Here is a 26,217-nt window from a genome sequence, read left to right as displayed (position 1 = left end):
AATTTTGGTTCTAAAAATAAAAGAAAAAAGAAGAAACTGAGAGAGAAGATAGAGTTCAGCGGGGAGAGAGAAAGATGGAGCAAAAAAAAAATATATAAATGGTCTCTAGACCTTTTGTGGTGTGAGTGGCGGGTCCCGCCACTAGCTTTTCTTTTTGCTTTATCTTTATGCTTCAATTATCTACACCACACAAATAATAATACACATCACCATAAAATTGTCACATAATTCACATAAATTAAAATGTGAAAAATGCAACAGGACCCAACCACAATCCCGGACGAATAGAGAAAGGACGAAAATACCCTTGTCTTCACAAATTTCCAGAAAAATAGAAAATGCTGAAAATTGAAAATATTACAATCTCCCCAACTTAAAAGGATTTCGTTCTCGAAATCAAGTCATACCTGGGGAAGAAAACAACTCTGGGTACCTGGAGCGAACCTTCTGTTCGAGCTCCCAAGTAGCCTCATCGACTCCGTGGCATCTCCGAAGGACTTTCACCATTGGTATCGTCTTGTTCCTCAGCACCTTTTGTTGTGTGTCAAGAATCTGAACTGGTCCTTCCTCGTAGGAAACATCCTCATCAATGTTTACATCAACCCAACTCAAAATGTGAGATGGATCTGGCTCGTACTTCCGTAACATCGATACATGGAAAACATTGTGAACCCTATCCAACTGTGGTGGCAAAGCAAATATATAGGCAACTTTTCCTACACGGTTTAAAATCTCAAACGGTCCAATGAATCGTGGCAACAACTTGCCACTTTTCCCAAATCTCATCAATCCCTTCCGTGGAGAAACCCGAAGAAAAACGTGGTCTCCCACCTCAAAGGATAACGGCCGTCTCCGCTTATCCGCATAACTCGTCTGTCGGCTCTGAGCTGTAAGTAGCCTCTGTCTGATCAGCTTAATCTTCTCAGTAGTCTCGAGTACTATGTCGAGTCCTAAGGGGGCGGTCTTACCCACCTCATTCCAACAACACAGGAGACCTACAAGGTCTACCATACAACGCCTCAAATGGAGCCATCTGAATGCTCGCCTGATAACTGTTGTTGTAGGCAAACTCAATAAGTGGAAGGTGATCCTCCCAACTACCACCCAAGTCAAGCACACATGCTCGAAGCATATCCTCCAAAATCTGGATAGTCCGCTCCGACTGACCGTCTGTCTGTGGATGGAATGCCGTATTAAGATGCAACGCTAAACCAAACGCTGCTTGAAGTCCTTCCCAGAACTTCGAAGTGAACTTAGCATTCCTATCTGACAGAATGGTTACAGGAACTCCATGTAACCTTATAATTTCTTTCACATAAAGTACACCAAGCTTCTCCGCATCATCTGTTGCCTTAATAGGCAAAAAGTGAGCCGTCTTGGTCAATCTGTCAATGATGACCCATACGGCCTCATTGCCTCTCCGTGACCTTAGAAGACCTGTCACAAAATTCATAGCAATATGCTTCCATTTCCATTGCGCTACAGGTAATGGTTGCAACAAAACGGCTGGTCTCTGATACTCGGCCTTCACCTATTGACAGGTAAGGCATCTAGCCACAAACTGTGCAACATCTTTCTTCATCCCGTTCCACCAATATTGACGTCTCAAATTGTGATACATCTTGGTACCACCTGGATGAACTGCAAAGCGGGAAGTGTGAAACTCCCGTAGGATGTCCTCACGACAACATGTGGGAACTACTAACAAACCCCTGAACTGTAGACCCGCATCTGCATGTAAGGTCCAATCTTTCACTGTCTCACCACTAGAGATCAAAGCGTGAATGACATCTAAATTAGGGTCCTGTCTCTGTGACTCAATCACTCGTACAACAAGAGTAGACTGAGCCACAAGACTAAATAAGAACCCCGACTTACTGTAAACATCATCACCAAAACACTATAATCCCATCTCTGCCAGATCCTTAAGCATCTTCCACTTCCGAATAGCCAAACTAGCCAAAGTTCCACGAGATTTCTGGCTTAAGGCATCAACTACCACATTTGCCTTACCTGGATGATACTGCAAATCAAAGTTGTAATCTTCCAAGTACTCAACTCATCGTCTCTGTCTATTGTTCAAGTCCTTTTGGGAGAAAAGGTATTTGAGACTTTTATGATCCAAGAACACCTCGAATCTCTCACCATACAAGTAGTGTCTCCAACACTTCAGAGCAAACACGACTGCCGCCAATTCCAAATCATGAGTAGGGTAGTTGTACTCATGAGTTTTCAATTGTCGTGACCCATAAGCTACTATTCTACCATCCTACATCAATACACATCCCAAGCCATTACGTGAAGCATCACAATAGATTACATAACCCAAGCCACGCCCGGGTATCACCAACACTGGAGCTGTAGTCAATCTTGTCTTCAACTCCTGAAAAAATGACTCACAAGCTTCATTCCACGCAAACTTGATCCCTTTCCGGGTCAAATGAGTCATAGACATTGCCAAACGGGAAAAATCTTTCACAAATCTCCGATAGTAACCCGCTAAACCAAGAAAACTACGGATCTCAAAAACATTCTTGGGTTGCTCCCAATTCAAAACTGCTTCAACCTTTGATGGATCAACTGACACTCCACCTTCCGAAACAACATGTCCCAAAAACTTCACCTCCTGTAGCCAAAACTCACATTTCTTATATTTTGCATACAATCGGTGCTCCTACAAAATCTATAATACAATACTCAAATGGACCTCGTGCTCCTCCCGAGATCGTGAATACACAAGAATATCATCCACGAAAATTACCACAAACTGGTCCAAGTAATCGTGAAAGACGCGGTTCATTAAGTCCATGAATGCCGCTAGTGCATTAGTCAAGCCAAAAAACATAATAAGGAACTCACAGTGTCCATACCGTGTACGGAATGCTGTCTTCGGGATATCCTCATCCCTAACCCGCAACTGATAGTAGCCAGACCTCAAGTCAATCTTCGAAAAATAACTGGCTCCCCTCAACTGATCAAATAAATCATCTATCCTTGGCAAAGGATACTTGTTCTTGATGGTGGCACGATTTAACTTCCGGTAATCAATGTATAACCTTAAAGAACCATCCTTTTTCTTAGCAAACAAGACCGGTGCGCCCTACGGTGACACACTTAGTCTAATAGAACCTTTCATCCTTAAGTCATCAAGCTGCCTCTTCAATTCTTCTAATTCAACTGGTGCCATACAATACGGTGCCATAGAAATCGGTGCGGTACCAGGCATCAAATCTATAGTGAACTCCACTTCTCAGTGTGAAGGCAACTCAGTCAAATCTTCTGGAAAAACATCCAAGAAGTCACAAACAATCGCCGGATGAACTTCTCCCACGACATCATCTTCTTCGGCTAGAAGACTAGCCAAGAAATAATCACCACGACTCCGTCTACAAATTCCATACGACGATGACGGTTGGGAATTACTCCGATCTCCCATGAAAAAGAAACAATCTTCCTCCGGAGTGCAAATCGTGACTCTTCCTCTGAAACAGTCAATTGTCGCCCGAAAGAACGCTAACCAATCCATCCCGAGGATGACATCAAAGCTAGTCATCTCCAAGAGGATAAGGTCAAACACAAAAATCCGTCCGACTATCACAATGGAACAATCTCGCACAAACTTGGCTCAAGGATACTGAAACCCCCACTGGTGTGTCAACACATAACGCCCGCTCTAATAAACTAACCTCTAACCCCAATGCAAGTGCAAATGAGGATGAAATGAAGGAATGAGATGCACCAGAGTCAAAAAGAATGCGAGCCCAAGAACTAAACACTGGAAAGATACCTCGGAGAACTGACGGTCCAGAAGATGCATCAGCTGGTGCAAGTGCAAAGACACGTCCCTGTGGTGCTCGTGCCTGAAAACTGCCACCCTAAATACCAGACTGCTGCACTGACATGGTAGGAGCATCCCTCCTAACTGGTCGTGAACCCTGAGAAGACAAGGCAGGCTGTGGTGGAGGCGGCGGTCTGAAACCTGACTGAACTGTAGCCGATTGTGACGGCCTCTGTCGTAACCGCTGCCACTACCAGTACCTGCTCCCTGACTCGGGCAATCTCGAATCAAGTGACCCTACTGGCCACACCCATAACAAACCCTCGGAGCTGAAGAAACTGAAGATGATCTCATAGGACAACTGGACTTGTAATGCCCAGGCTGCTGACATTGATAACAAATAACTCCACCCTTGTCAGATCCAACTGCCATAGGATTGATAGGAACAGATCGTATAAATTGTTGCCCCTGAAACTGAAATGAACCACCCTTGTTCTTCTTCCAAGAAGATCCTTCTGATGATGGCCCTGCACCCCTTTTCTGCTTCCACTGTTCTCTTCTCGTATCCTTATCTCTGTTATCCGATTCTAACATTAAAGCCCTTTCCACTGCTCCAGAATATACCTTGATGAACTATGCCGTTAACAACGGTCTCATTCTGTCATTAAGACCGGTAACAAACTTCCGAGTCTTGTTAGCCTTATCCTTTACCATTTCTGGAGCAAAACGAGAAACTGAGGTGAACTTATTCTCATACTCAACCACTGACATGTTCCTTTGAATGAGGTTATGAAACTGATCTTGTAACTCCCATCTTTTCGAAAGTGGAAAATACTTCTCATAGAACAGTTCCTTGAACCTGTCCCAACTCATCTCCTCAATCTTGTATTGGTTGGTGACCAACTTCCACCAAACCTTGGCATCCTTAGAAAACTTGTAAGTTGCTAGAATGATCTTCAAGTAATCCTCCGTCACATCAATTGATATCAACTGAGTCTCAACTTGGTCAAGGTAGTCGTCTGCTACCATCGGATCCACACCGCCTTCGAACATAATCGGCATCAACTAAGAAAACCCTTTAATGATCTTAAGTCGCTTTTGAGCTTGCGTTTCCTCAACTGGAACTGTGGGTTGTGGTGCCGGTTGCGGATTAGCAACGATTACGGCTCTCAAGGCACCTTGCAACAACTAGTTCAACACTTGTCCCGCTGAACCTTCACCCACTTCTACAGGTGCTTCAACGTTTTCTCTTCTTGTAGGAACAGCTCTTGGGGGAATCAAGTCCCTAAGTGCAATGTCTGTGTCCAATATAAAGATATATGTGCATATGTGTATATATTTATATGTGTGTGGGTAATTTAAATAAAAAAAAAAAACTCAAAGGGTGGTGGTGGGACCCACCACCCACTCACTTTTAACGATCTAGAGACCATTTTTTTTGGATCTCACTTTCTCTCTCCCCGTCAATTTCCTTCTTCCTCTCATTTCACATCATTTTCTTCTCTTCTTGGAAGCCAACTTTGAATCAGGATTCTAGCTTCATTTATTGCCGGATTTAAGTGCCGTTTGAGGCAAAACGACGAGCACGACGAGCTCTATGTGCTAGTACCAGAAATTCCAGCTTTTGGTCCTCTTTAGGAGCTCGAATTTAAGAACCCATTTCTAAGGATTTTGCTCATTTTGAGGTAGGAGCATCTTAATCCACTCATTTCTTGTTCTATTGCGAATTACACCTCCTTGTTGTGTCAAACATGTTTAATTGGGAATTAATTGTATCTATGATTGTATGAATGATGTCTAGAGAATTTTCAAGAGCCTGATTATGACTTGTTTCATGTGTAAAGTATGTTTAGATGTTGTTTTATCATGCCCACTATGTGTTAACATGCTAAAAATGACTAATGAGAACATATTTATTTAGATTGTGCCAAATTTCCCATTGTCATAATATTGAGATTATATGTACATCCATGCACGTCATTGGGATGCATGAAATGGGAGAATTTGTCTTGAAATGAAAATGGGGAAAATTTTGGGAGAAGAGTTTTGTCAAATAGTTTTGATAAACCCGGTCGCTGCGGGGTTACCAACGGGCCGGAGGTTAATATAACCTAGAGGGGACTAGGGAGTTGCCCTAGCGTGGTTGAGCTATTCGGGCCCCTCGATGACGCTGCGGGGTTACCAAAGGTCTAGGGACGATAGCCAATCCTCCTCTCATGTCGCGGCGGGGTTACCAAAGGGCGGGCTGTATTAACATTTGAAAGTGATGGTTTTATGAATGGAAATGGGGAGTGGCATTAGCATGCATTGCATTTCATTGCATTGCATGGTTTATAATTGGAATTGACGTGCATATTGTTTTAATTCCCTATATTGCATGATCCCTATTTCCCATTGGCCTATGCTTTGTTTGGATTCACAAAGACACAAGAATTGTGTCTGAAGTGTCACCTACTTAGCTTTATGCTCACCCTACTATTTATATTATTTTTTTTCAGGTCTTAGAAATGAACCGGTGGACGACAATCCACCTCAAGATTGAAAGTTGTTAAAAGGTTGTTTGCTATTTTGTATTTTGACCGTTTTATGTATATTCATAGTTATGGGAATGTAACTAAGTTAGTATGCATGGCCTTGTAACTTAAGAACGAACTTATCTTTTGTTTGATGTAAATGAAAGTAATGGAATTATGGTATATGTTTCCATGCAATTGTATCATGTAACGTTATAAGACAGGGATTTTAAATCTTAACCATGTATTTTAGGACTGTAATTATGATAATTTAGATTAATTGGTGTGTGAATGTTCCACCATGAGAGGAACTATGTTGAGGTATAATGAACGGACGAATGGGATGCTGGATGATATTATGTGTTTTGTGTATTGGGATAGGTTGTTGAAGGCCCATTTTTAGGGGAGGTTATGCCGATTTTTTTTAAAAATTTTGGCATCAGCCAGGGTCGTTACAAATTTGGTATCAGAGCGATGGTTCAAATACCATTAGGACGACGGGTAGAGGCTTACCTAAGGTTGTCTGGGAAGTCATTTGCATTGTTTTTTCCTTGTTTGGAAAAGTGTTTTGCTATGTGAAAAAACATGCTTAACTGCTTACTTGCTTACGTGCTTATGTGCTTATATGCCTATATTAATGTGTTCATTGCATAGTATTACATGCTAAATGTTTGTACAGTATCTTTTTGCATTGGGTTGTTCACGGTTGGACCTTAGTGTTATCGTTATTGAATTGTTTCCTTTGTTTTATAGAACGATGTCATGACGTGAGGAAATCAGGGAAGTTGGCCCTAGACCAACTAGGGGTGATGTTGGTGAGAGCTCCACTATAATCCGGAGGAGCTAAATGATGAGGACACACTTCTTAAGGAGTTGATTCCCCCGAGAGTTGTCCCCACAAGGAGGGATAATGTTGAAGCACCCGTCGAAGTGGGTGAAGGTTCTGTGGCACTAGAGTTGAATTGTTTGTTGCAAAATGTCGTGAGGGCAACGATTGCTGCTCAGTCGCAGTCGGCACCACAATCTACAGTTCAAGTTAAGGAGACGCCATCTCAGAAGCGTCTCAAGATTATTAAGGGGTTTTCTCAGCTGATGCCGGTTATGTTTGAGGGCGGTGCTGATCCAATGATAGCAGATGAATACATGGAGCAAGTTGAAACTCAATTGAATTCTATGGATGTGACGGAGGATCATTTGAAGATCATCTTAGCTACTTATAAGTTTGCTAAGGATGCCAAATGATGGTGGAAGTCGGTTACGAGCCGGTACAAGGTGGAGGAGATGAGTTGGGATAAGTTCAAGGAATTGTTTTATGAAAAGTACTTTCCGCTTTCCAAAAGATGGGAGTTATAGGACCAGTTTCATAACCTTATTTAAGGGAGCATGTCAGTGGCGGAATTTGAGAACAAGTTCACTTCACTTTCTCGCTTTGCTTCAGAAATGGTGAGAGATGAAGTTAACAAGACTCGAAAGTTTGTTTATGGTCTTAATGATCGGATGAAGCCGTTGATCACAGCACAGTTCATCAAGGTATATTCTGAAGCAGTGGGAAGGGCTTTAATGTTAGAAGCGGATAACAGAGATAAGGATGCGAGAAGAGAACAGTGGAAGCAGAAGAGGGGTGCAGGGCCATCCTCAGAAAGATCTTCTTGGAAAAAGAATAAGGGTTGTTCATTTCAGTTTCAGGGGCAACAATCTACACGATCTGTTTCTACCACTCCTGTGCCAGTTGGATCTTACAAGGGTGGAGTTGTTTGTTATCAATGTCAGCAGCCTGGGCATTACAAGTCCAGTTATCCTATAAGATCATCTTTAGTTTCTTCACCTCCGAAGGCTTTTATGGGTATGGCCAGCAGGGCCATTTAATTCGGGACTGTCTGAGTCAGGGAGCAGGCACCACTAGTGGCAGAGGATCACGGCAGAGGCCGTCACAGTCGGCTACGGTACAATCAGGTTTCAGACCACCGCCACCACCACAGCCTGCCTTGTCTTCTTAGGGTTCACGACCAGCTAATAGGGATACTCTTACTGTATCGGCACAACAGTTTGGTGTTCAGATTAGTAGTTCACAGGCACAGGCACCGCAGGGGCGTATCTTTGCCCTTGCACCGACTGATGCATCCCTTGGATCTTCAGTTCTCCGAGGTATATTTCCAGTGTTTGGTTTTTAGGCCTGTGTTTTTTTTTTTTTATTCTGGTGCATCTCATTCTTTCATTTTATCATCATTTGCACTTACATCGAGGTTAGAGGTCAGTTTTATGGATCAAGCGTTGTGTGTTGATATGCCAGTTAGAGTTTCAGTGTCTTTGAGCCGAGTCGTGAAGGACTGTTCCATTGTGATAACCGGGCGGACTTTTGTGTTTGACCTTATCCTCCTGGAGATGACTAGCTTTGATGTCATTCTCGGGATGGATTGGTTAGCTTCTTTTCATGCCACGATCGACTGTTACAAAGGAAGGGTTACAGTTTGTACTCCCGAGGGAGACTGTTTCTTTTTTGTGGGAGATCGGAATGATTCCCACATTTCATCGTTTTATGGAATTCGTGGACGGAGTCGTGGTGATTATTTTTTGGCTAGCCTTATAGCCGAAGAGGATGATGTTGTGGAAGAAGATTATCCTGCAGTTGTTCATGATTTTCTGGATGTGTTTCCGGAGGATTTGACAGAGTTGCCTCCACACCGAGAAGTGGAGTTCTCTATTGAGTTAATGCCAGGTACCGCGCCGATTTCTATGGCACCGTATCGTATGGCACCAGGTTAATTGGAAGAATTAAAAAGGCAGCTTGATGATTTGAGGATGAAAGGTTTCATCTGACTGAGTGTGTCACCATGGGGCGCACCGGTCTTGTTTGCTAAGAAAAAAGATGGTTCTTTGAGGTTGTGCATCGATTATCGGAAATTGAATCGTGCCACCATCAAGAACAAGTATCCTTTGCCAAGGATAGATGATTTATTTGATTAGTTGAGGGGAGCCAGTTGTTTCTCCAAGATTGACTTGAGATCTGGCTATTATCAGTTGCGGGTTAGGGATGAGGATATCCCGAAGACAGCATTCCGTACACGGTGTGGACACTATGAGTTCTTTGTTATGCCTTTTGGCTTGACTAATGCTCCAGCGGCATTCATGGACTTAATGAACCGCGTCTTTTACGATTACTTGGACCAGTTTGTGGTAGTTTTCGTGAATGACATTCTTGTGTATTCACGATCTCGGGAGGAGCACGAGATCTCTTTAAGTATTGTTTTACAAATTTTGCTGGAGCACCGGTTGTATGCCAAATATGAGAAATGTGAGTTTTGGCTACAAGAGGTGAAGTTTTTGGGACATGTTGTTTCAGAAGGCAGAGTGTCAGTTGATCCATCAAAGATTGAAGCTGTTTTGAATTGGGAGCAACCCAAGAATATGTTTGAGATCCGTAGTTTTCTTGGTCTAGCGGGTTACTACCGGAGATTTGTGAAAGATTTCTCCCATTTGGTAGCGTCCATGACCCGTTTAACCTGGAAAGGGATTAAGTTTGCATGGAATGAAGCCTATGAGTCATCTTTCCAGGAATTGAAGACAAGGTTGACTACGGCTCCAGTGTTGGTGATACCTGACCGTGGCTTGGGTTATGTGATCTATTGTGATGCTTCATGTGATGGTTTAGGGTATGTGTTGATGCAGGATGGTAGAGTAGTGGCTTATAGGTCTCGACAGTTGAAGACTCACGAGTACAACTACCCTACTCATGATTTGGAGTTAGCAGCAGTTGTATTTGACTTGAAGTGTTGGAGACATTACTTGTATGGTGAGAGATTCAAGGTGTACTCGGATCATAAAAGTCTCAAGTACCTTTTCTCCCAAAAGGACTTGAACAATAGACAGAGAAGATGGGTTGAATTCTTGGAAGATTATAATTTTGACTTGTAGTATCATCCAGGCAAGGTAAATGTGGTAGCAGATGCCTTAAGCCGAAAATCTCGTGGAACTTCGGCCTGTCTGGCTATTTGGAAGTGGAAGATGCTTAAGGATTTGGCAGAGATGGGATTGTATTGTTTTGATGACGATGTTGACAGCGAGCCGGCATTCTTGTTTAGTCTTGTGGCTCAGCCTACTCTTGTTGTACGAGTGATTGAGTCACAGAGACAGGACCCAGATTTAGATGTTATTCACGCTTCGATATCCATTGGTGAGACAGTGAAAGATTGGGCCTTGCATGCAGATGGGGGTCTACGGTTCAGGGGTTTGTTGGTGGTTCCTACGGTTTGTCGTGAGGACGTCTTACAGGAGTTTCACACTTCTCGCTTTGCAGTTCATCCAGGTGGTACCAAGATGTATCACAATTTGAGACGTCAGTATTGGTGGAACGGGATGAAGAAAGATGTTGCACAATTTGTGGCTAGATGCCTTACCTGTCAGCAGGTGAAGGCCGAGCATCAGAGACCAGCCGGTTTATTGCAACCATTGCCTGTAGCACAGTGGAAATGGGATCATATCGCTATGGATTTTGTGACAGGTCTTCCAAGGTCACGAATGGGCAATGAGGCCGTATGGGTCATCATTGACAGATTGACCAAGACGGCTCACTTTTTGCCTATTAAGGCAATAGATGATGCAGAGAAGCTTGGTGTTCTTTATGTGAAAAAGATTGTAAGGTTACATGGAATTCCTGTAACCATTGTGTCAGATAGGGATGCTAATTTCACTTCGAAGTTCTGAGAAGGACTTCAAGCAGCGTTTGGTTCAGCATTGCATCTTAGTACAACATTCTATCCACAGACAGACGGTCAGTAGGAGCGGACTATCCAAATTTTGGAGGATATGCTTCTAGCATGTGTGCTTAACTTCGGTGGTAGTTGGGAGGATCACCTTCCACTTATTAAGTTTGCTTACAACAACAGTTACCAGGCGAACATTCAGATGGCCCCATTTGAGGCGTTGTATGGTAGACCTTGTAGGTCTCCTGTTTGTTGGACTGAGGTAGGCGAGACAGCCGCCTTAGGACCCGACATTGTGCTCGAGACTATTGAGAAGATTAAGTTGATAAGACCGAGGTTACTTACAGCTCAGAGCCGACAGAAGAGTTATGCGGATAAGCGGAGACGGTCGTTATCCTTTGAGGTGGGAGACTATGTTTTTCTACGGGTTTATCCACGGAAGGGATTGATGAGATTTGGGAAAAGTAGCAAGTTGTCGCTACGATTCATTGGACCGTTTGAGATTTTGGACCGTGTAGGAGAGGTTGCCTACAAACTTGCTTTGCCACCACAGTTGGATATGGTCCACAATGTTTTCCATGTATCGATGTTGCGGAAGTACGAGCCAGATCCATCGCACATTTTGAGTTGGGTTGATGTAGACATTGATGAGGATGTTTCCTACAAGGAAGGACCAGTTCAGATTCTTGACACACAAGAAAATGTGTTGAGGAACAAGACGATACCAATGGTGAAAGTCTTTTGGAGACACCACAGAGTCGAGGAGGCTACTTGGGAGCTCGAACAGGAGGTTCGCTCCAGATACCCAGAGTTGTTTTCTTCCCCAGGTATGGCTTGATTTCGAGGACAAAATCTTTTTTAAAGTTGGGGAGAATGTAATGTCTGTGTCTAATATAAAGATATATGTGCATATGTGTATATATTTGTATGTGTGTGGATAATTTAAAACAAAAAAAAAAAAAAAAAAAAAAAAAAAAAAAAAAGTCAAAGGGTGGTGGTGGGACCCACCACCCACTCACTTTTAATGGTCTAAAGACCATTTTTTTTGGATCTCACTTTCTTTCTCCCCGTCAATTTCCTTCTTCCTCTCATTTCACATCATTTTTCTTCTCTTCTTGGAAGCCAACTTTGAATCAGGATTCTAGCTTCATTTCTTGCCGGATTTAAGTGCCGTTTGAGGCAAAACAACGAGCACGACGAGCTCTACGTGCTAGTACCAGAAATTCTAGCTTTTGGTCCTCTTTGGGAGCTCAAATTTAAGAACCCATTTCTAGGGATTTTGCTCATTTTGAGATAGGGGCATCTTAATCCACTCATTTCTTATTCTATTGCGAATTACACCTCCTTGTTGTGTCAAACATGTTTAATTGGGAGTTAATTGTATCTATGATTGTATGAATGATGTCTAGAGAATTTTCAAGAGCTTAATTATGACTTGTTTCATGTGTAAAGTATGTTTAGATGTTGTTTTATCATGCCCACTATGTGTTAACATGCTGAAAATGACTAATGAGAACATGTTTATTTAGATTGTGCCAAATTTTCCATTATCATAATATTGAGATTATATGTACATCCATGCACATGTCATTGGGATGCATGAAATGGGAGAATTTGTCTTGAAATGAAAATGGGGGAAATTTTGGGAGAAGAGTTTTGTCAAATAATTTTGATAAACCCGGTCGCTGCGGAGTTACCAACGGGCCGGAGGTTAATATAGCCTAGAGGGGACTAGGGAGTCGCCCTAGCGTGGTTGAGCTATTCGGGCCCCTCGATGACGCTACGGGGTTACCAAAGGTCTAGGGACAATAGCCAATCCTCCTCTCGTGTCGCGGTGGGGTTACCAAAGGGCGGACTGTATTAACATTTGAAAGTGATGGTTTTGTGAATGAAAATGGGGAGTGGCATTAGCATGCATTGCATTTCATTGCACTGCATGGTTTATAATTGGAATTGACGTGCTTATTGTTTTAATTCCCAATATTGCATGATCTGTATTTCCCATTAGCCTATGCTTTGTTTGGATTCACAAGGACACAAGAATTGTGTCTTAAGTGTCACCTACTGAGCTTTATGCTCACCCTATTATTTAATAATGTTTTTCAGGAAACGGGAAAGAAGTGGCGGATGACATTCTACCACAGACTTAGTATGGATTAGGAGCTTATTTTGTTGTTCTTGTACTTGGGCCTCACTATTTTTGTAAGACTAAGCAAATGTATTTTGTACGATAACTTATGGACTTTTAATATTATAATCGTACCTATAGGTCGTAACTTTTGTATGAGCTATCTAAAAGTTATAAAATATGGGCATTGAAATTGATCTTGTATTTTGGGACTGCAATTATGCTATCTGGATGATATAGTACGTGATTGTACCACTATGGAATGTATTAAATTAAGGTATGATGAATGGATGAAAGGGATGCCGGAATATATATTTTATGTTTATTGTGCTGGGACAGGTTAAAAAATGTATTTAAACAGGTTGTGGTAGGCCCATTTTTAAGGGGGGTCATACCGAATTTTTTTAAATGGTATCAGTTTAGGGTCGTTACAAATTTGGTATCAGAGCCATGGTTCAAAAACCATTAGGACGACAGGTAGGGTTGTCTAGGAAGTTATTTGCATTGTTATTTCCTTATTTGCAAAAGTGTTTTGCTATGTGAAAAAAAAAAAAGCATGCTTAACTGGTTACTTGCTTACGTGGTTATATGTTTATATGTTTATATTAATGTAGTCATTGCATAGTATTACATGCTAAATGTTGTATAGTATCATTTTGCGTTGAGTTGTTCACGGTTGGGCCTTAGTGTTATCGTTATTGAATTGTTTTCCTTGTTTTATAGAACGATGTCACGGCGTGAGGAACCAAGGGAAGTTGGCCCTCGGCCAACAAGGGGTGATATTGGCAAGAGCTCTAGCTCCAATCCGGCGAAGCCAGTTGATGAAAACATGTTTCTTAGTGTAACAACCCTGGCTGATGCCAAAATTTAAAAAAAAAAAATCAGCATAACCTCCCCTAAAAATGGGCCTTCAACAACCTGTCCCAATACACAAAACGCATAATATCATCCAGCATCCCATTCATCCGTTTATTATATCTCAACATAGTTCCTCTCATGGTGGAACATCCACACACCAATTAATTTAAATTATCATAATTACAGTCCCAAAATACATGGTTAAGATTTAAAGTCCCTGTCTTACAACGTTACATGATACAATTGCATGGAAACATATACCATAATTCCATTACTTTCATTTACATCAAACAAAAGATAAGTTCGTTCTTAAGTTACAAGGCCATGCATACTAACTTAGTTACATTCCCACAACTATGAATATACATAAAACGGTCAAAATACAAAATAGCAAACAACCTTCTAACAACTTTCAAGCTTGATGTGGATTGTCGTCCACCGGTTCATTTCCAAGACCTGAAAAAAAATAATATAAATAGTAGGGTGAGCATAAAGCTCAGTAGGTGACACTTAAGACACAATTCTTGTGTCTTTGTGAATCCAAACAAAGCATAGGCCAATGGGAAATAGGGATCATGCAATATAGGGAATTAAAACAATATGCACGTCAATTCCAATTATAAACCATACAGTGCAATGAAATGCAATGCATGCTAATGCCACTCCCCATTTCCATTCACAAAACCATTACTTTCAAATGTTAAGACAGCCCGCCCTTTGGTAACCCCGCCACGACATGAGAGGAGGATTGGCTATCGTCCCTAGACCTTTGGTAACCCCGCAGCGTCATCGAGGGGCCCGAATAGCTCAACCACGCTAGGGCGACTCCCTAGTTCCCTCTAGGCTATATTAACCTCTGACCCGTTGGTAACCCCGCAGTGACCGGGTTTATCAAAACTATTTGACAAAACTCTTCTCCCAAAATTTCCCCCATTTTCATTTCAAGACAAATTCTCCCATTTCATGCATCCCAATGACATGTGCATGGATGTACATATAATCTCAATATTATGACAATGGAAAATTTGGCACAATCTAAATAAACATGTTCTCCAGTCATTTTCAGCATGTTAACACATAGTGGGCATGATAAAACAACATCTAAACATATTTTACATATGAAACAAGCCATAATCAAGCTCTTGAAAATTCTCTAGACATCATTCATACAATCATAGATACAATTAACTCCCAATTAAACATGTTTGACACAACAAGGAGGTGTAATTCACAATAGAACAAGAAAGGAGTGGATTAAGATGCCCCTACCTCAAAATGAGCAAAATCCCTAGAAATGGGTTCTTAAATTCGAGCTCCCAAAGAGGACCAAAAGCTGGAATTTCTGGTACTAGCACGTAGAGCTCGTCGTTTTGCCTCAAACGGCACTCAATTCCGATAAGAAATGAAGAAGGAATCAAGATCCCAATTTTGGTTCTAAAAAGAAAAGAAAAAAAAAGAAAATGAGAGAGAAGAGAGAGTTCAATGGGGAGAGAGAAAGATGGAGCAAAATATATATATATAAATGGTCTCTAGACCTTTTGTGGTGTGAGTGGCTGGTCCCGCCACTAGCTTTTCTTTTTGCTTTATCTTTATGCTTTAATTATCTACACCACACAAACAATAATATACATCACCATAAAATTGTCACATAATTCACATAAATTAAAATGTGAAAAATGCAACAGGACCCAACCACAATCCCGGACGAAAAGAGAAAGGATGAAAATACCCTTGTCTTCACAAATTTCCAGAAAAATGGAAAATGCTGAAAATTGGAAATATTACATAGCTACTTAACCTTTGTGATATACGCACCCTAACCGTGATCAGGAGACTCAAGCTCGTATCACGGTACCATAAGTATATATATAAATTCCTTCCTAATGCAGAAAGATAAAATAAATATACATTATGTCGTTCAACTGTTTTAGTTGACAGGACATGCATCCATGTAGAATTTAACTGTTTTAGTTAATCCATTCCGTATGTATGAAGAGGTAGGACTTAGCTTTTTGATCTAATCCATCTCTGATATGCCACCGTTCCATACCGGTGCATATAATGCATATGATCCAATAACGATGCACACTCAAATGAACATTAAGTAAATCCATAAACCAACATAGTAGAAATCAGATATTAATAAGATCCTATCATGCACCCAGTATATGATTATAATCATAAAAACTCCTTTTAAACTGTTAGAGTACTGATAAACAATTTAAATTATCAATATCCATCCAATTGACAAAACAGAAATTAAAACAGTTCATCAATTAACATCCATAGCATGGTATAATGATTATTAGAATTATGAACTGAAGACATTATACTAGAAATCCCAAACGATACTCTCATACTAGTTCATTTAAATCACTGAAACAAAGACTAGTAATGAAATCTTCCACAATCCTTGACGGCATGTAAATTGATATCTAAATCTCATGACATTCCTTTCCAGATCACACACCCACATTCCTGGGTCTTAATTATGCGTTATATATCTTTGATATAATATTCCTAAAACATCTTTCATTTCAGTCCATTCAATTGGCTAAATAAACTGAAAATTCAAGTCTTCCTGGACAGCATGCACATTAATCATTAATAATTCATGATGTCCATTAATATTAACACACCAGCATATACTAACTAATTTAAGGTTTTAATAGGTTAATTTTAAACATTTAAAACCCCACATCACTTTCCAGATATTTCATTTAAGACCCTGAAATAAAATAAAAAAAAATCAGCAAAACGTACTTACTGTGCATTTACAAAAGAGGAGCCGGCTCCACAAAAGTTTGGAGCCTGCTCTACCCTCTTGGAGCCGCCTCCATAAGAGTGTGGAGCCTGCTTCACTTCAATGGAGGGGTGGAGCCTCCTCCACTCTCTCAGCCTCCGTTTTTCTTTATCCGTTTCCTCTGTTTACCTTCTCCGCTTCCGGCAAAGCTTCAGTCCTCTGTCCCACTTTTGTTAAAGATTTTTAAGGTTCAATTTAAGTCCTAACAATCCTAGAAAACTTCTCCAATTCCAGTATGAATTAATTGACAAAAACATAAACCATAATCGAAACAGTTTATGCTTCCTTTGTTTGCCTTCTCCGCTTCCGGCAAAGTTCAACCGTCTGCTCCAGAATTTTTTTAAAGTTATTAGGGTTCAATTAAGTCCCAACCATCCTAAAGACTCCTCAAATATCAACAAGCATTGCTTGACAAAAATTTAAAACCGAATAAAACAATTTATGCAAAGAACACAATTTTAGTTCACCTAAACATACGAACAATATAAAGTCTGTTACCATGCATCAAAATTCCGTTTTAAAGTTTAATTAACTTCCTGGAGATTATATAGAATGCACAGAACATAAGTTTACAGGAATGAGATAGAATGAAACTTGCCTTTAGGTTTCGGTTTGAAACCTTAAAATGTCGTCTCTATAATCCGGCAACTCCAAGACCATTTCTTCCTCCTCTATCCACTGCTCTCTACCTAGGTTGCTCCTTGGCTCAATCCACGAGCAATTCCCTTTATTAATCTCCCAAGACCCTCTCTGTTTACTCTCAAAACTATTCTAGAGCCTCTGTTTCCCCTTCTCCAAATAATACGTGAATAGGGTTTCTCAAACCCTTGCAGACATTTATTGTTCTATATATATAGGCTTCTGTAAAAACCCTAATCCTGATCCCAGCCTACTTATACGTCGGCTTACCTAATTACATAAAACAAAACCCTAAACTTAAGTATACGCAAACACTTTATAACAAATGATCAAACAGTTACGTCTATTACAATTAAATAGATAATTAAATAAGACATTTAAAACAAACAAACCAAGGAAAACAAATAAATAAATATAATTAAATAAAACATTCCAAACACATCAACAATTAAATTAAAATAATTTCTAATTAATAATTAATTTAAATACACAAAAATAATCAATTAATCAATTAAGCAAATACACAAAAACAAATTCACCATTAATCAATTAAGAACCCAAAACACAAAAGTCACATAATTAAATAAAAACGCAATAAAATCAAAATTAAATTTCCATTTTATCATTTTGAAAACTAGGGGCATTACAAAAAGAAAAAGAAAAGAAGTAATAACAAAATATAATTTATTTGAAATATATGTATTGAATCAAAAAATCATTTTAGACATCTACATTTTTAAGAAGTTGGGACATTTATAAAGTTAAAAAAAAAAAAAAAAAAGTGAACAATATAAAGTTTTTTTTTTTAACTTTTTTTTTATGCATAAATTATTCATGAGGGTAGATTGGTCTAATTTATTAAATGTAAAGTTAAAAAAGTCTCTTAAACGGTCAAAGGGTAATTTGGTCAATTTTTCATGTAAAGGGATGTCTTTATCTATTTTTGAACCTTCAGGGGGTGTCTTTGTCCGAAAAACAGGTAAGTTTTTTATGAATGTCCTTTTGCTAAAACTTCAAGGAGTGTGATTGTACTTTATCCAAAAATAAATTGTTGTTCATAATAATTATTTGAAATTTTGTTGTGAGAGTTTTCAATATGAAATTTTTTCTTCAAAGGAAAATACTTTTTAAATCCGACATTTTGGTTGAAATGTTGGGCCAAATGCATTCTATGGTAACATTTTGGATGAATTAGTGAGTTGTATAGCACAATTTTTCTTCAAGAAGTCATAATCAAACCAACAAAGTACTATCTCAAATCCTTGAAATTGTATAACGCCAATTTTTAAAAGTATAACATATTTATAATTAATTTTCAGTGAAACAATTCTAATTTCAATTAAAAAAATAAATTTATGCTAGTGTACTATGAACCCAAAGACCTAGAGGGGGTTGAAAGGTTCTTCATTTTAATTTAGTCAAACTAAAATTAACAAGAACTTTTTTTTTTTCTTTTTCTTTTTAAGGAATATATAACTATACTCCAAACATGAACTATCAATGTTCCATTTCAAGGGGTAGAAGAGGAAGAGACAGGATTACAAAAACGTTGGCTTTGGTTTATTTTCCTCATTATTTTTTTATTTTTATCATGGTAAAAAATTCACTTTCCTCTCTTAATTGCCTTTCAATAGTTTGTTTTCACTTATTTATTTTTTTTTTTTTAAAAAAAAAAAAAAAGAGTTTGCTTTCATAATTTTCATTTATATATAATTATAACCCTCGTCCCCATTTTTTTTCTCAACTACGTAATTTGCTTCTTCGGACCCGTCCCACAAGTTGAGTTGTCGAAAGGAGGAATAGGAGTTTCTTTCACCCAAAACGCCACAGAGATCTCCTTGAAAGCACCAACTGAGCCGTCTCTCTCTCTCTCCACAATCAGGAGGTAATTCCGACCTATCTCATCTTCTTTCAGAAATTTCCATCGACATCACACACGAACAAGCACGCACGATTGTTTTGAAATAGCGCACCAACCGTTCGATAAAATTCCCAAACTAAACCGCAATAGTATACTAGCCTTCTACGTAGAGTATATGTCATTTATGAGTCGACTCGATGACCCTGATTCGGAAATCGATGCCGGGGTTGGGTTTGCCTATGAATTTTATAATATGTAGCCAACATTAGCATTGTTTGTTTTGTTTTCTTCACTTTTTTGCTTTTGGATGTGTTGCAATGTTCACTGCTTTTCAACATGTTTCCTATGTAGATGACAAACCACTGCTATAACTGGTTCTTGAGATGTTCGTTTATTGATCTTCCTGTTCCGTCTGTACTTCCTAGAAGAACTTGCCAGCTACCTAAACATATTATAACAGGATTAATCACTATTATTTGGGCCTTACTTGAAATTCATCTTTGTTTGAATGCTGATATTTTGTTGTTTTTGTTATTGGCACCTGAGTTTATTTTTGGGCACCGAGTTACTTTTTTTTTTTTTTTCTTTTCATTTGGTCTTTCTTTAAATACGGATATCTTGTTGTTAGGAGTACCTGAGTTTACTTTGAACACCAAGGTACATTTGTTCCCCTTCCAAGCCGAATGGTGTTGCTGAGATAAAAGTTTGGCATCTTCTTGAATACAAGTAGACCTTGTAATTATAATTTTCATAAATTTATAATTGAAGTACTTTTTGGTGCCTCTCAACTTATCAATGATTTGCCATTTTGTATGGTGGAATGCAATGCTACTTTGAAGATTATAAATCATGAAAACTCCTTCTTTCTGATCCATGCTCATGGAAGACCTCTCTTGTTCTTTCCGGGTCGTTCGTTTTGCACTGCGAGTCCTAGAATCACACACACAATCCTTAGTTGAGCCAATGAGTCCAGAGCATGTCCTCAGATATTTCACCACTGTAGAAGAAATTTCATGTCACCTCTCACTTATATGTCACTGGTTTCCATTGATGTTACTTTTTTTTTTTCTTTTTTTTTCTTTTCCTTTGAATTCATCAAACCTTCTACTAGGAAATCTCCAAGGGGATTGATTGATCATGGGGATTTTTTTCCACTGAAATTCCTTTATATAATTGCTGTTTTCGTAAATTGGGCATTCGCTTGATGGTATTTTATTTAGCTGCTGTTAAAGTAAATCTCTGAGTTTTTCATTGGATAGGCTATTTAGTATTTACTATTAGGGTGAGTGAGGTCCACCAGATTACCGTATGTGGATCTCTTGCAATTCAGATATAAATCTTGTATCTCTTATCCCTCTAATTATTTTCTATGTTTTATGTGATTGTGGGATTGAGAATTAAATAACAAAGTAGCTAAATAAATGAATTTCAAACGACAATCAACAATGATTTAGAAGTTAGTTAAAATTCAAGTAAATATCCATAAGATCTATTCACCCCCCTTCTCTTGGTCTAATTCATAACAGTACTCTGACCTAATCAGGGGTAATGATTGCTATATTTCACAAAATTATACATGGAATTTTTTAAACATGTCACAATAAGTTCGTTACAAATATTAAATTTGAAATACTTTATTAAATATGCTAGAAATTTGCTGGGTTGAGCACAGTCAGTTCTATATGCTTTTTATCGCTAGAATAAATTGATACTATTTCAAAATTGGAGGTAAAAGGCATAATTAGTATTTTAATGAGAAAATGACATTGTAGGTGTTTCAAAAAAAAAAAGGCAATACCGGAAGGAGCATGTCCATCATAAGCTTAAGAATACCTGCTCTTTTAATTCTTATTGCAATTGTGCAGTGGCTTTATTGTTCTTGTCTTTCATCAAGTTATCATTTTCCATTTTGAACCATGCGGCGATTCTCTAATGTGACTTGATATGCTTTTCTTTGCAGCAGATTTTGTAAGGGTGTGACTGGCACTGCTGTTAAGACACCCAGCTTGTTACTATTGTTGGAGTTCACAAAATGTCAGGTGGACCTGGGCTTGAATCTCTTGTAGACCGTATGTAATTATTAAACCCTTCCATCTTCTCTTTAATCAGCATGCATTTTGGCAATAATGTGCACTTAAAAAATGGTTACGATTATTATTGAAAATGAATAGGAACCCATAGTTATCTTTACTAAAGAAGGAGATCTTCTAGGTGCATTTATGTTTGTATACTTTTGTTTTTCTGCAGAAACAATTTCAGTTATCACAAATGATGGGCGCAACATAGTGGTGAGACTCAAAATTTGTCGCAATTATTATTAATATTTTTTCTATTTTAATAAAATTCACTTGGCACACTGACTATTTTGGTTTCTTTTTCAGGGAGTTTTAAAAGGTTTTGACCAGGCTACAAATATAATTCTTGATGAATCTCATGAACGGGTTTATTCCACCAAGGTTTGAATTTGATTCTGTAGAAAAATCATGGATATTCTTAAATCTTCTTTTCTATATATATATATATCTGTCCTTGAGGGCTTTTAGGTTTCCTTGAAACAGTTTAACATACTTTAGATTTAAAATAGTAGAAAAGAATGTTTTCTTTAGTTATTTGTTTATTGATCTTCTATTGTTTTGCTTTGCTTCGTGCCTTCACGGATTTACTGGCCTTTCCTCCACCAAGTAGCTTTATTTTTGTTTGCTATCCTGCAACTCCATCCATCGATTGAAGGATTCGGATTCTGAATTATGTTAGAACCTTAATCATAGATATCATAAGTTTGCCAATTTAGTCACTCTCACAAAATGCGTAAGCATTTGCCAAATAAAAACAGGTTGATGTGGATGTTTATTTGTGATACGTCTTCCGTCTTCCGTCTTCCTTATTTCCTCTTTCCTCATTGGAGGATAGAATGCATTTCAGTTTTGGTATTAATGAAATTAACTATGTGAATTTCTTTCTGCTGTAACACATAATTTACTGCATATTGCTGAGAATAAAATCATGAATGTTAATGTCCTTTTTCCTCCCTCTTGACGGCTAAACGCTAAATATTTCTGACATTTTTTTTCTTGTAATATCCTATTTTTCTTTGCCTCTTAAAGTAACATTTACAGTATCGAGTCTCTTAGCCTTTACTCTGATTTGCAGGAAGGTGTCCAGCAACTTGTGTTGGGTTTATACATCATAAGGGGCGATAACATGTATGTTTTATTTTAATAGTTCCACTAAATCATTTAAATACTAATTAGTCCACTTAATTTTTTAATTGCATAAGTTGATTTCATTATTTCTCTCTTACGGTTCTTACCTTCTCTGTTTGCAGAAGCATTGTGGGGGAACTAGATGAAGAACTGGACTCAAACCTGGATTTGTCGAAACTGAGAGCTCACCCTCTAAAACCTGTTATCCATTGATAACGAGCATTGTATGAGCAGTTTTATGTTGAGTGTTTTAAAGGACAATTGTGCTTGAATTGGATTTTACAGGTAAAATGAGTGGTAGAGTATTTGAAACTGAAATTGTGATGGACTGGTTATGATCATGTCTGTTTTCTTGAGGTATTTTTGGATGTAGTCTTCAACTTGATGCATATTTCCATCATTTACTTTTTCTTTATTTTTTATTCCCCTTCTAGTTTTGGGTTCAATGAATTTGGAAGACTTTAGCCAATCTAGGTTAACTTGCACATTTAACTACCTTTTGATGGTGGAGGTGTGCTACTGCTACCAGTCTGCGAAGTTGCACGGTTCAAATAGGAGGGGGAGGGGTTCGAGCCCGGGTATGGGCAAAAAAGTGTGTGTGTGTTTGCTTTACCATTCAAAAAAAAAAAAAAAAAGTTGCACGGTTCATGAATATGGGTTGACCAGGTTATGTTGAATCCCAGCCCAAGCTCATTGCACAGCCAAGCTAGATATGATGGTGTCTATGTACTAATTTGACTAATAAAGCATATCTGGTGATGTGCAATATTGAAAGAAAGGTACATCTGAAAAACTGTGTTACTCCATTTTGACCATAGTTTAATCGAGTATAGGCTGAACTCTGGTTGGTGGTTACATATTTAACCCTGAAGCCTTGGCTGGGCATGGAAGTGAATTGATCCAAGGCCAACCTGCATTCTAAAACTACTCCTCCGTACTTCATAGTTCATATAGCCCCTATTGAACAATGATATTGTACTAGGCAACAGAAAATCTGAAATCCAGGGGTTATTATTTGGCATAATTATAAAAGTTTGGATTGAATAGGAAAATCGATTTGAATATGAAAGTAGTCACAATATGCAAAATAGTAAAGGTATAGCTTAGAATGCCCAGTAAATGGTATTGGCCCTCACCAGCAAGGCTTGTAGCCGAAAACTTATTTGAATTTGATAGTCACAATATGCAAAATTGCAAAATGGTAAAGGTATTGCTTAGAAGTCCCGTAAATGGTATTGGCCCTAACCATCAAGGGTTGTAGTCTAGTGGTACTTTTGACTTTCAAAATAAAAGGTTGAGGATTCGAGTCCCCGTATAGGTATACTGGGTGTTAATGTGTCCAAAATTATATTGCGATGCGTTGGGCTAGCCCCACTAATGCTGTTAATGTTGTTGATTCTGGCAAAGAGAAAGCAATGCCTTGGTTTAACCACTAATGCTATTAGTGTTCTTGACTCTAGCAAAAAGAAAGCAATTCCTTGGTTTAACCACTAATGCTATTAATATTGTTGACTCTAGCAAATAGAAAATGCCTGGGTTAACCACTAATGCTATTAATGCTGTTGACTCTGGCAAATAGAAATCAATGCCTTGGGTTAACCCACTAATGCTATTAATGTAGTTGACTGACTCTAGTAAATAGAATTGAAGTCCATACATAGAATTGTACTATTGCGTAAATACAAGGATTTGTTATTCACTGAATATATTAAACTCAACTTTGAATCTAAGCATGACAAAATCAACTGGAAGAATATATTTTTCACTCAAAGTTTACTACAATGAAAAACCATATCGACTCTAAGCAATCCCAGTAGTTGTTGTTGACCATTTGATTTTTAAAATTTTCTATCTACGACAAACAAATCCACGGCCATTGCTCATCTTGCTAGTGCAATCCATCGTCGTGTCTGCATCCAAAACCAGTGACTTTATAGCAGAATCCGAAGCATCCACCCCAAAAATGCAGTACTTACAATCAGCTGATACGAGAGTAGATGTCTTGAACTTGTCCTCCCCACCCATGATTGGCATTGGCACACCTCTCTTCACCGGGCTCTGGAACTCAGGCCGGTAAGTCTGACCCAACACGCCATCAACCTTCTTGGAGAGATGCAAAAACTTGAACTGCACTTCCAAGTGTGCAAAACAGTCATCAGATGGTATCTGATAATTGTGTACGCGGTCATCCTCCTTCGTTATGGGGACAACATTTGCAGACATCTCCACAACTCCAGGTACTTTCACGGTAACACTATTGCAACTCGTGGTCCTCTCTACCACAAGCCGGTTGTCCGGGGCAGCCCAAGTAGAGAGGTGACCTTGTGGAAGGAAAATGGGCACACCATTGTAGCTGAAGCTGAGTTGATCAACTTCATCGTCCCATTTTGCAACCTTGTTGGCAGCCAATGTGAAGGTGTGGGAATCAAACACAAGTCCTAGCGCTTGAATCCATGTGTTGTCACGCGATCTTCCCTGTGGCCGACGACCAATGAAGCGAGCATTTATTTGGAGGTTATGGTCAGACACTAAGCTGAAATGCTCATTTGTCTTGCCATGGAAGTAAAACATCACACCATCCCCTCCAATGAACCTGGGGTCATAACATGCTGCTCCAATCCCATTACAGTTCGGCCTGCGGGCTGTAAAAAAATTCCAAGTGAGTGAGAAAAGAAGAAGAAATGATACAAAAAAACCACACACACACACACACACACAATAGATGGGGATTGGGGGAGAAGTTACGTACTCTTGCATACGGCTTCACAGTTTTTGGAGTTGCAGTCAATGAAGCAGCCTTTACTCTTGGAGTCAGAAGGCTTGAAAGATGGGCATTGTTTGGGGCAAGAAATTTCCTTACCGGAACATTTAGAGAGTGGGTCATTGCAAGAGAATGACTGGGGGAACTCCTTCCCTGCAACTGCTTGAGGCGGTGGTGGCTGTGTGGTGTCGTAGGGATCAGCATTGGACTTGGCAAACAAGGAAACAGCCAGGAAGAGGATGAGGAATGAAGTGTGGGTGGTAGTGCTCATGATTTAGAAATTAAGAACACCAACACTCTTAACTGGGGAGGGAGAAGATCTAGGGTGCCCAATCTATGTACTCTTGTAAGAGTGACTTGGAAGCTATCAGAGAAAGTAGTTAATTTATAGAGTTTGTAGTAAGATGTTAGTTTCTCCATGATAATATTATATGCACAAGTCAACCCCCTCATTAAGTTAGTTTCTCCATGATAATATTATATGCACAAGTCAACCCCCTCATTAAGTGCATCATGGGTGTTACTTAGATCTTTCATTTTTTCAATCATAGGAAACTGTAAACAGAAGCATCTCCGGCGCCCCTTGTGTCTCTTCATGTGCATCTCTCTCTCTGGCACGCGCGCGCGCACACATCTTTTGCATACATATATAAAAAAATGGAACCGTCCTTCACATTTAAAAGAACTCCAGCTGTGATGAGATCTACAGAAGAAGAAAACCACATTTGTGTGTGTGTGTGTGTGTGTGAGAGAGAGAATAGTATTCTGACTTCTGTAATTCTTTCACAAAACAATCAATGGGAGGCTGCAAATATTGGCCGTCATATGCGGGGAGAAGGGCAGAGCTACGCTTCTCTTCAATTTCAGTACTGGCTTGTTTACAACGCTTCACCAAGTCCTGCTAATTTTCACCAACAAAGACAATAAAAACCATTTATAACACAATCCAACAATTCTAATAGATGCTAATTAT

The 26,217-nt window shown here is 39.1% G+C and overlaps 2 protein-coding genes across 3 annotated transcripts; one reads left to right on the top strand and one right to left on the bottom strand.

The window, feature by feature from the left end:
- Positions 1-19,148: 19,148 nt before the first annotated feature.
- LOC132285625 (sm-like protein LSM8) lies at positions 19,149-22,898 on the top strand. Of its 2 annotated transcripts, none has more exons than XM_059787813.1 (6): positions 19,149-19,304; positions 21,244-21,349; positions 21,528-21,568; positions 21,662-21,736; positions 22,431-22,483; positions 22,606-22,898. In XM_059787813.1, exons 2-6 carry the CDS (start codon positions 21,313-21,315, stop codon positions 22,694-22,696), a joined length of 297 nt encoding a protein of 98 aa, XP_059643796.1. In that variant the 5' UTR covers positions 19,149-19,304; positions 21,244-21,312; the 3' UTR covers positions 22,697-22,898. The 2 variants fall into 2 exon arrangements, with proteins under 2 accessions (XP_059643796.1, XP_059643797.1); XM_059787814.1 differs by having other exon boundaries at positions 21,241-21,349.
- A 1,256-nt stretch (positions 22,899-24,154) lies between these two features.
- On the bottom strand, positions 24,155-26,034 carry LOC132285703 (uncharacterized). The gene has a single exon (XM_059787891.1). It carries the CDS (start codon positions 25,238-25,240, stop codon positions 24,332-24,334), a length of 909 nt encoding a protein of 302 aa, XP_059643874.1. The 5' UTR covers positions 25,241-26,034; the 3' UTR covers positions 24,155-24,331.
- Positions 26,035-26,217: the final 183 nt, after the last annotated feature.

The sequence above is a fragment of the Cornus florida genome, unplaced genomic scaffold, assembly GCF_030987335.1.
Source record: "Cornus florida cultivar Cherokee Brave unplaced genomic scaffold, ASM3098733v1 CherokeeBrave_3.0.0_Hap2_Chr11, whole genome shotgun sequence".
Lineage (NCBI taxonomy): Eukaryota > Viridiplantae > Streptophyta > Magnoliopsida > Cornales > Cornaceae > Cornus > Cornus florida.
The sequence above is the reverse complement of the archived record's forward strand: the minus strand, read 5'-3'. Positions and strand labels throughout refer to the sequence as shown.